Raw genomic sequence first — 10231 nt, 5'->3', positions numbered from 1 at the left:
GTCGCCAATCGCCACTATTCACCGGCGTGCAGCAGCAGCCGGTCGTCCCCGACATCGGAGGAGAGCAGCATCAGCAGGCCGGCTTCCATGTCGCGGCAGCAACACATCTGGAGGCACACAGGTCATCCTTCTCCCGGATGACCGCCGGGGCGAGGAGAAGGGGGTCCCTTTCCCCTTCCTCTCCTTTTCCCGGTGGTGGGGGAGGTGGCCGCCGGGGTTCTTGATCTTGTCGTCGCAGCTCTGCTGCCTGCTCGCCGCCGCTAGTCCCGGTAAATGCAGCCACCTGCTCGCTCGCTGCCGCCGCCAGGAAGATTGGGAGGGGGGAGAAATTAGGGATTTGGGGAGGGAGAGAGCGAAGGTGAGAGGATAGCAAAGGTTGAGCCGTTTTTTTCCTCGCTCGCTTGCAGTACAGCTCCAGTGCTCGTGCTGTGCGGTAGTACTACTGCAGTACATATCGGCTGGCGAGGCGGTAGAATTTTTGCCCAGCGCGAGCGCGCGACGGGGATATCGTGGAGAGCTGTGAGATAGGCCAAAGGGGGTCGCACTTGCTTGTTCTCAATGTGCAATAGATTCAATCTTGTGTGGTCTGAGAAAAACATGGTTGCTCCGTTGGAGGCTCGTGAGATGGAACACTTGGTTTTCCAGAGGACCACACAAGGGCATTTGGCATAATGGAGAGGGCGAGGTACAAATCTCTTGGTAACTCATCCCAAGTTGATACCATAGCTCACCAGTTGTCAGTACTAGGGACATGTTTCCTAACGGTATGAACGTGCTGTCTTTATTCACCGGTATTGGAGGTGCAGAAGTAGCTCTACACAGGCTTGGAATTCATTTGATGACGGTGGTTTCTGTAGAGATATCCGAAGTGAACAAAAGGATTTTGAGATATTGGTGGAACCAGACTCAGACAGGCGAGCTGATTGAGATTGGGGGGCAGCACATGCAACAATTTTGCTAATGATCAGTTCCAACTTCATGGCTTAGAGGGCAAACAATCTTCTCTATTCTTCCACTACTTCAGAATCTTGGATGCCGTCAAGTCAGTTATGCCGAGGATGTAAGCCTGATCATTGTAGTGTATTTTTGTCCATTCAGTGCTTAACCGAAACTTTAAATCTAATCATTGCATCGATGTGGATGATTTTTATCGAGGAGACATATTGGCTATAATTGGTGATCGTGGATTTGAACTGTTACTCCAAAAATATGTGATGCTCAACATTGTCGATTTTCTGGTGTTGTACCTATGTGCTCCATAATTACTTTTCCTTTTCGAAGCACCTTTCGATGAATCACTTTTTCTGTTTTGTTCTAGTACCTTAATGTTGGGAAGATTTAACATTTAGACCTTGTTCCATTCTTTGTTGTCAACACAAAATTAGCTGATTTGGTAAGCAATTTACGTTTGTCACCACAAAATTAGTTGAAAAACCAAGTTAATGTGCCAAATAAGTCGAAATGGTTTGGTAAACAACCACTTGGCATTCCAACAGATATAAAAATTGCTACTCCGCAACCATCAACGTCAGCAAGTTCGTTGAGGAGCTGCATCCGAAACCTAGGCCAACCATCAAAAGACGAATCCACTACCACAGACGAGTCCGTGGCTCGCTTCGCCTAGACACGGTGCTTGCGCACCTCGTTCTTGTGCAGCAGGGCAACGGCAGTCGGCAGGGCGCGTCCAGGGGGAAGGGTGGGCTGATGTTGCGCCGAACTTGAGGGCTGGCATTCTTTTTTTCGAAATAAAGGTTCTACCTCCAGCCTCTGCGCCAAAATGATGCACACACCTTTTTCCATGTTCAAGGAAAAAAAACTGTAAATACAAGGATTGCCATCAATCTGGCCGCCACTAATTGGTTTAGCTAGCTGAGTTCATCAGTACCCGGGAGCCAATATGGATTTCCCTTATTTCATTCTAATGCAGTATAAATGAATTTTAGCTTACTAGCAATAAATGCTCGGCATAACTTTGGCAATTCGTCGGATGATACCTTTGCTTTCCTTCCACAGGTTAATGAGCGCTATATTTGGGAAGTGCATGATACCAAAAAAAAAACTAGCGAGTATTGGGATGGGGGCACAACCCGCTTTGCTTTGGACTTGATCTACCTTCTAAATTGAGAAATGTGTACTTTTTTTTGGAAAATGCTTATCATCGGGCGACCGATCTCAGTCGCGCGATCGGTCCCTCCGGCTCGCGCCTCCACATGTCGTTTTCGTTGACCTGCGCCCTACTTTTCTTTTCTCAGCCTGCATGCATCGACTCCCAAATGTCTGTCTCGTTCGAGTCACACGCTCTTTCTTCCACCATGGCACCATGCAATTAAAGCTTTCTTATGTGATGGGACTGACAACTGCCATACTCAGTACTGTTCATTTTGGCTGCTACCGCTGGATGTTGTGTACTACTACTAGTGCACGTAAAATAGATGCGAGTGAGAGGTTAGCACTCAGGATGCTAATGTTGGATTTTGTGGAGTTGTCTAGCATTTATTGCTAACCGTTGTTGTAAATAGTTATTTTTTTTGTTGGAATTTATTGCTGACTATTGTTGTAAATGGACAATATTTTTTTGTTGTATTTATTATTGCTAGTATCCAATTGAATTTTTTGTTGTAATTATAAGAGAATTTTGTTAAAATAGGTGGTGATTTTTATTGTAAATGAATATGAAGAGAACAATTGATTAATCTGTTCTATTTGTGCCAACACATGGTTCTATTGTTGTAATCGTTTGTGGTTGTTATTTAGATAGTTGGTGATTTTTGTTGTAAACCAAATTGCATAAAAAAATATGTTACTTATGAATTTTTTTGTAGCATTACTTTTTTGAAATTTATAGTGACAATTTGTTGTAATAGTATAATATTTTTGTACACCGGGTGTAATTTTTTTACTGTAACCCTCTTCACTAGTCTAAACAGAACCTAACTCAATAGTAATCACCAAGCGTGACTAGGAGGACTAGGCCATGTGACACAATGCACAAGAGCCAATGCACATGCTTCACAGGCCATGTACACCATCGATTGGAAAAAGTACTACCTAGCATAGAAAAGTAAGAGAGCGGCACTGATCGGGGACAGCGAGAAGACAGCTCGGGATAGGGACATCTGCGCGGGGACAGCTATAGGAAAGCGACGTCGACACGTCGTGGGCAGGAAAGGAAAGCGACTTTTCAATCGTTGTCACGATGCATCCCACGGTTCTGATACGACCGATTTTTGGCCGAATATCAGCCGACCGACGCGTAGCGCGGCCCCTTTTTTTTTGAACTTAAGGCGCGCACTTTATTCATTGTTTAGCAAAAATACATCATCAATTACATCACTCAACACTGATGGTGGAGGGTCACCATACCAGAAAAAGATGCAGTTCAAAACAAAACTACGCCTAGCTAGATTGTGTGCCGCCTTATTTGCCTCTCTTGGGCAATGATGAAACCATACTCGACCAATCCGTTCTGCAATCTCGAAACAATCAGTTAAAATCGCACTCCAGTGTTGGTGGAGTCAGATAACCTGGAAGTTATGTAAGTCTGTACCTTAGAGATTGAACTTTGGAGTCCTTCTTCGACGATTTTAACTAGGAAATGTGTCTACTTCTGATCCATAGGAGAGAGTGAACCGTTATGTTCCTCAAGTCAGTATTTGAAGTATCCAGAGAGCAGCATCGACCTAATTCCTATGTTTTTCCAAAGATCATTCAGGGAATACATGGGAAAGAAGAGCACAATTGTAAGTAGGCATCAATATATAGATATGATTGGTTGACGAGGTTTCTTTTGCTTCAAAAAAATATACATGGTACAAAAATTGAACATTTAATAATTAAATAAACAAAGCATGGGCCTTCTAAAACTAAATTGATGGTTTTTCAGCCACAGCCACAAACAATTCAATGCACAAAACATGGTTCGCCTGGAGTAAATCAGAATGAGATTGAAACAAATAGAGCACATCTTTCTACTCCAGAAAACAAACTGAAATTTTAAACTGTCAGCTTATATCCAGAAAACAAACCAGCATGTCACGTTACAAAATCTAATCATCAAACATGTCCTTTAGTACAGAAACAAAGCATGGTACATCCAAGACCAAATTAAATTTATTGTACATTGGACCACAGCCATAACATAGTTCAACAAACAAAGCAAGGTAGGCTGGAATTGCACGACTACAATGATATCAGCAGTCTTGATCTCATATCCTAGTGTGGCAACGACTGCAAGGCTCCAGAACAGTTAATTTGACTCTAGGTGGAACTTCCTTCTCAACATATGTTCGGATAGCCGAGAGCCCTCTCCGGGCTTCCATCAGAAGCCCTTCCGTAACGGGAGCACAATGTTCATACTTACCATGATAACACCTCTCCCCATAAATGGGGTCCAATGTAAGCTGCTCAAGCGACACAGCATTCTTGAGAATATAACATATAAGTTCAACCAAGCTCTTCGCGCTATTTAAATGACTGATCTTCACACTCTTGAGGCAGCCATGGCGGCGTTTGGGTATGTGCCTCAGTTGTGAGTCCACAAAAATCGATTCATTCAACATGCGTAGCTGAAGCGTCTGACAATGAGAAGATAATAATATGATTCAATTAGTGGGATCAAGACAGATAGTATTGCTTTGAAGGATGAAATCAATTAAAAGCGCCAATGCCTTACTTCTAATATCAAAGTCTCCAATGCAGGAGCCGCATCAAGGAAAGAAACCAGAGAAACATAGTCATATTGCCGAGCAGCAGAGGATCCTAATGCCATTCGAATGCTCAGGTGCTTAAGGTAGAGGAATGTGGTAGGCAGCATTGGTGCATCAACCACCTGCACAAAGAATGTTAAGTATCAGATAACACTGTACACCAGGATGACTAACGTAATCCATATAAATCACTATCACCCTATCTTGTAGATAATACATACCTCCCACCTTGATCCTATGACAAGAGTTTCGATATTTGGCATAATGGATGGCAGCTTGGCACGAGCATCACGGATAAAATTTTGTTGTCCGATGTCTAGTTTCCTCATTTGCAATGTTTCGACTAGCGAGAAGTCCACCCAGTGTCCTCTCACGTAAAAATTAGAGAGGTTCGGAGCTTTGCTCTCTATCACTTTCAGGCTCAAGCAGTCCATAACAGTAAGGCTGCTGAGGCGTTGCAGGACAGAAGGTAACTTCAGGGATCTAATCTCCGTGCAACGACAAACATCTAAATGCTCCAAAGCAAGAGAATTGGAAAGAAGGCACTCTAGCTCAGCCCATGTAATGCTCACAAACCACAGACGCAGACTTGTTAGGCTTCTCAAGGGGCCAAGTTCAACTGTGGGATGGAGGGCACAATGACGAAGTTTAAGGTACCGAAGTGAGTTTCGAACACTATCAAATAAATATGAACACGGGAAGTTGTATATTCTCTTGGTTTCAGGCAGCTCAAGTGTGAGTTCTTCAAACCCCGGTTTAAGAGCAATACGAAGCCATCTGTCAAGATAACTAGTTCCATCAAACCCGCACATACCACTATAGTCAAGCTTGAATGTTTTCAAGCTAATGCCTACATGGTTCCTCAGAATGCGGTCAATTTTGTGGTGGAAATTCTCACCACGCGATGTTTTCTTCAAGCCAATTGTGTCCTTATTAAATATGAGATTGGAATAACATCTCCAGGAATGTAAGAAAGAGTGAGATATGCAAGCAGCACGAGCAGCTTCACGCATTGGCATTAACGAATGTATACGCAACAGTATGTCCTGTACACACAAGAATTGGACAAAATATCAACATTGAGATTGTAAAGACATTACTTCAATTGGACAAAGAAAAACAGTAGAACCACACGGAGTAACATTGTGCACCAGGTAGCTCTGCACATGATTGCACAGGGTGCTCCCCGTTACATAAGTAGTTAGTCCACAGGAATGTAACCATGGTATGTGAACTCAGTAATGCACAGAGAAGCTTTCCTAGCAATGTTATCAGTGGAGTGTCATGGTTGGAGATTAGTTCGGTGTGGGCCTTAGTCGGTTGGGCTTATGGTAGACCGGCTGCACACATGGTGGAAATGGCACGTGGCATAGGCAGCCATATCTATTTACAAGTTATATATTCAGGAAACTAAAGCAATAAATCATCTATTAATATTTAAATTTCTCCTTTCCTCCTATGATCTAAACCCATCCAAACAAAGCCGACGCCGCACAACCATCTTCTGGCGGTGTCTACCCCGTTGTGTGCCTCGGTACATGGCACATTCCAAAGAAAAGGAGACAGTTGCTAACAACTAACACCAATTAACAACTACAGCATGAAATATAATTTTGTTGCATTAGTTGCGAACAATGATTTTTCTAAGCATTATGCAATAACATATTATAAATAAGTTAAAACAGTGAAGAAACAGAAAATAATATGTAACTTCTGTGTCATGTACAAATAACATTTCTAAAAAGTTAAACAAACTGAAGCACATGAAACAGAATCTGACAGTTTGGATATATGATAAAAATAATCCTGGTTAACTAAAGAGGTACTTCATATGGAAGATCATAAAGAAAAGAAAAGGGAGAAGAACACATACTAGCTCAATTCATTATTTGTTCTGGATTTAGGTTGCACAAAGGCAAAATATAAATACTATAACATTTAGAGGACAGCTGTAAAATTGTGTTGAGTTTTATGGATTGAGGTACCATAATGGCAGAATCAATGTTTTGGAAAGGATTTATCAAGCAGGTGGAAAGATTAACATATTTTCCGGTTTCTTCTGGAAGAATAATCCAGTCAATGACCACAAGATACTGGTTGCAGCACAATAGTAGCAACCTAGTGCTGGACTGTACAAAATCGACATACCAGCATTAATTTTCTACTACAATAGTTTTTTTTTGTAAGTTACAAAATCATAATATTACAAGTGCTTTTAATATGAATCAAGCAATATCAATCTTGAGGCACATATAACTCGCAGATTATTTAGGCTAATTGTAGGTTAAAGCCAGAATTGGGGCAACCAACCTGCACTGTAGAAAAATGAATGGAGCAAGTAGTTACAAAAATGAACGGAGATAGTAGTTATGCTAAGTTATCGATATTGTACTAAAGCACCAACTTGTGCATAATATTCTTGAGAAACGCATGTTACCAGCCGTTGCAGAGAGAACTGTTACATTTAGAATAAATTGTTGAATTTCGCACTACTATTAATTCAGTAAGAGTGTAGGATGTGGCCAAAAAGATCTTTTTGTCTGTTTATATATCAATAAATGTAGCTAGCATAGCAGAGTCGAAAGGACTAGTCCAACAGGAGCAGTCGCGGTGATATGATGGTTGCAACCATCAGAATTTAACATATTGGTACCTCCGGAAGGTCTGGAATAGAACTTCTTATTATTTTGCCAGCTTGAATATCACCATTGTCATCTTCTTGGGAGGGTAAACCCATTATTTTAACAGAAAGATCTGGGATTGAACTTCTCATTGTATTGCCAGCTTGAGAATCATCAATGTCATATTCTCGACAGGTTAATCCCTTTCTTTTCAGAAGGTCAGGGATTGAACTTATTATGATTTCGCCAGCTTGATTATCACTATTGCCATCTTCTTGACAGAGTAATCTCTTTCTTTTACCAGTCAAGGCAATCCTCCAACCTGTGATACAAGGGTGGTTATGGTAGCCAGAAATGAATGAAGAAAACAAAAACAAAAACAAAAAAACACGAAATCTCTTGAGACCTCCTCTGAAAATTTACTTATCTTTTTTATTTTCTGAGAAATTAACCTATGCAAAATTTACTTAGGCATTGCTTCCAAATGGTCGTGTGAATCTAGATAAAGGCAATTCAATGTAGTCTCATCTACTGTCCTTTGGAGCATATGGAACAATAGGAACACTGTAGTGTTTAACAGAAAAAACTTGGTTGAATAGGAAGCAGGTGTGGCATCTAACCCTGGGATATTTGAGGGACTGGAAAGTTCCTTTCAAGGACCAGGAGTGGGCGCTCGTGGAGCAATTCAAAAGCCTGCTGCTGTGCTAAGGAAGATCAGGATGCCGACGGAGTTGGAGCCAGATAGAGCTGCCAGTCCTTCGGGTGGATATCTTCATGGAAGCCATCTGCATCCCTGGCGTCGCACGGAGGGAGAGCTACTCTTGCCAGGAGCACCCTGAAGACGACGCCGTGCATGTGGTGATGGGCTGATCCCTGGGCTCCCATGTTGCCTTTGGATGTTAGGCTTCAAAGATCTTTTTCTCTGTTTTGAGCTGTCTTTTACCTGAGGGGCCAAAAAAACCAGCTTTTGCCATTCCCCTAGACTTCGCGAGGGCTATTGGTTTGTGGGCGCTGGCTCACATCACTTGATGTCGTTGCATTCTTTTAATTTCCTAGTTCTATTTCAATGGTTGAAAAACGCTATGGTTTCTTTGTTTCAATGAAATGAAAGGAGCCGGGGAGCAGTCCCTGTTTTTCTAAAGAAAATCTGAAATTCCCGTTGCTTCATCATGCCAAAAAAATCAAAACTTTTCCCTCGATTGGGGAAGAAAACGTCGAGCGGACGCAGCTGTTAGCAAGAAGGAAGGAGACTTACGCAGATCTTGGGTTCTCCGGCGACGCCGCTGCAGGGCGCCCCCCATGTACGAAGTGTAATCAACGATACCTTCCTCCCTCGGATCTAGCAGAGGAATCACTTCCGTTTTCTCGTCCTAAAGATATCTATTCCTCTAGCTCTCCTCTTTGTTTTGTAGATTAGCTTCGAGCCGGAGTCGGCGCCCGTCGGGTGTGGGCTATCTACTCCGAGGAGACAAGATTGGCAAACTCAACCTAAACCCTAGCGAGTGCTCCTCTATATATATATATCCCTTTAAATGATGCGACCGGGATCCATGTCACACCCCGTTGCCGCCGGTGAGGATTGGGACGTGAGATCGCAAGATGGCTTGGGGTAGCCACCGAACCGGGGATCTAGAGAAGAAATCAGACCAGAGGAGAGGAGCAAGGCAGAGGTCGTTCATCCAGTTCTGTTCTTTTTCTTCAAACTTCTTCGATGCCCTCTCCTGATGCATCTCTGCTCCAATGCTCAATCAACTGGGCTAAGCCCATATATGCAAGCCCATAGCTCCAGTTTGGTCCACTGGGTACATCGGGTGTGACATTACCACCCGGCAAAATATTGCTTTTCTCTCTCAAAAAAAAAGGCAAAATATTGCTTGTCCGGAAGCAATGGCTCCTTTAGGTTGAAACCAACTGCAGCTCCAACTTCTGTAATGTCCCACACAAGAACATACCACCATCACCTGCATCACGTTTCTGAGTTGCAATATTAACATGCCACAAAATGATGAGTCCACACCAGGATCCCAAGACATGTACTGAAGTATGTTTGCTGAAATGGCCAATGGACAGAAATCCTGACATATGTATATACTCTTGGACACCAACAATTGTCTCCCAGTGAACAGAAATAATGCAGCAATGAACTGAGATGTCCATGAGTAACATTCCTTAATCCCAAGGATCTGATACCGAGTGCCCAACTTAATATCATATTCAGCATACTCTGATACAATTATTTTGTAAGCATCTCTTCTTAGCACTGCCATGGCCGTATCTCTTAGGTGCATATCACAAAAGTTGCTCCAATAACTGAATGAGTATGCACATCCAGAAGAAACAAGGAACTAAACCAACGTATGAAGCAGCACATAATTTTCTGATAGAAGCATGACAACATCATAACAGCTGAAGCTTTCAGAGAGCTGAGCAATAGCAAAGTAGTGCTTGCATGTTGGGTGCCACGGTTGTGAATACACTAACCTCATGACTATGGTATTTAGCTTCTGAATTGATATAACGTGAAACATCACACGTGCAACAAAGAGCTCCAACTTCCATTTGTCAGCGAGAAGAATGATCGGGATCTCCAATGTATGCAGACATGTGAATTCCACCTTTGTCAGAGCAGAACTGCCTGTTATAAGATGCAAGATCTGACGGTCTAGTATTTCGTGATGATTGCATTCCAGCAAGAGCATTAGCAGACATAGACTACTTCTCAACGCATAAGAGTCAAATAGTTGCAAACTTCCCAGTGAATGCACATGTAATATTTTAGGAGAAATTCCAGGATCCCACTGATGTGTAGCAGAATAAGTTACCTTCCAAATTAATGTGTCACAGAGTATAAAGTGCACCCCTCTAGGATCACCAGGCACCGAGAGAAAGGTCCTCCAAGAACCA

At 42.5% G+C, this 10231-nt stretch overlaps 1 protein-coding gene across 1 annotated transcript; it reads right to left on the bottom strand.

Moving 5' to 3' along the window:
• Positions 1 to 4030: 4030 nt before the first annotated feature.
• Positions 4031 to 8898, bottom strand: LOC124666440. The gene is made up of 5 exons (XM_047203779.1): positions 8583 to 8898; positions 7360 to 7649; positions 4928 to 5752; positions 4673 to 4828; positions 4031 to 4574 (listed from the first exon to the last, which is right to left on the bottom strand). The coding sequence occupies exons 1-5, from the start codon at positions 8626 to 8628 to the stop codon at positions 4206 to 4208; spliced, it is 1686 nt and encodes a 561-aa protein (XP_047059735.1). The 5' UTR covers positions 8629 to 8898; the 3' UTR covers positions 4031 to 4205.
• Between the last annotated feature and the right edge of the window lie 1333 nt (positions 8899 to 10231).

Source organism: Lolium rigidum, chromosome 6 (genome assembly GCF_022539505.1).
Source record: "Lolium rigidum isolate FL_2022 chromosome 6, APGP_CSIRO_Lrig_0.1, whole genome shotgun sequence".
Lineage (NCBI taxonomy): Eukaryota > Viridiplantae > Streptophyta > Magnoliopsida > Poales > Poaceae > Lolium > Lolium rigidum.
Note: the sequence above shows the minus strand (reverse complement) of the source record. Positions and strands in the feature narration are given on the sequence as shown.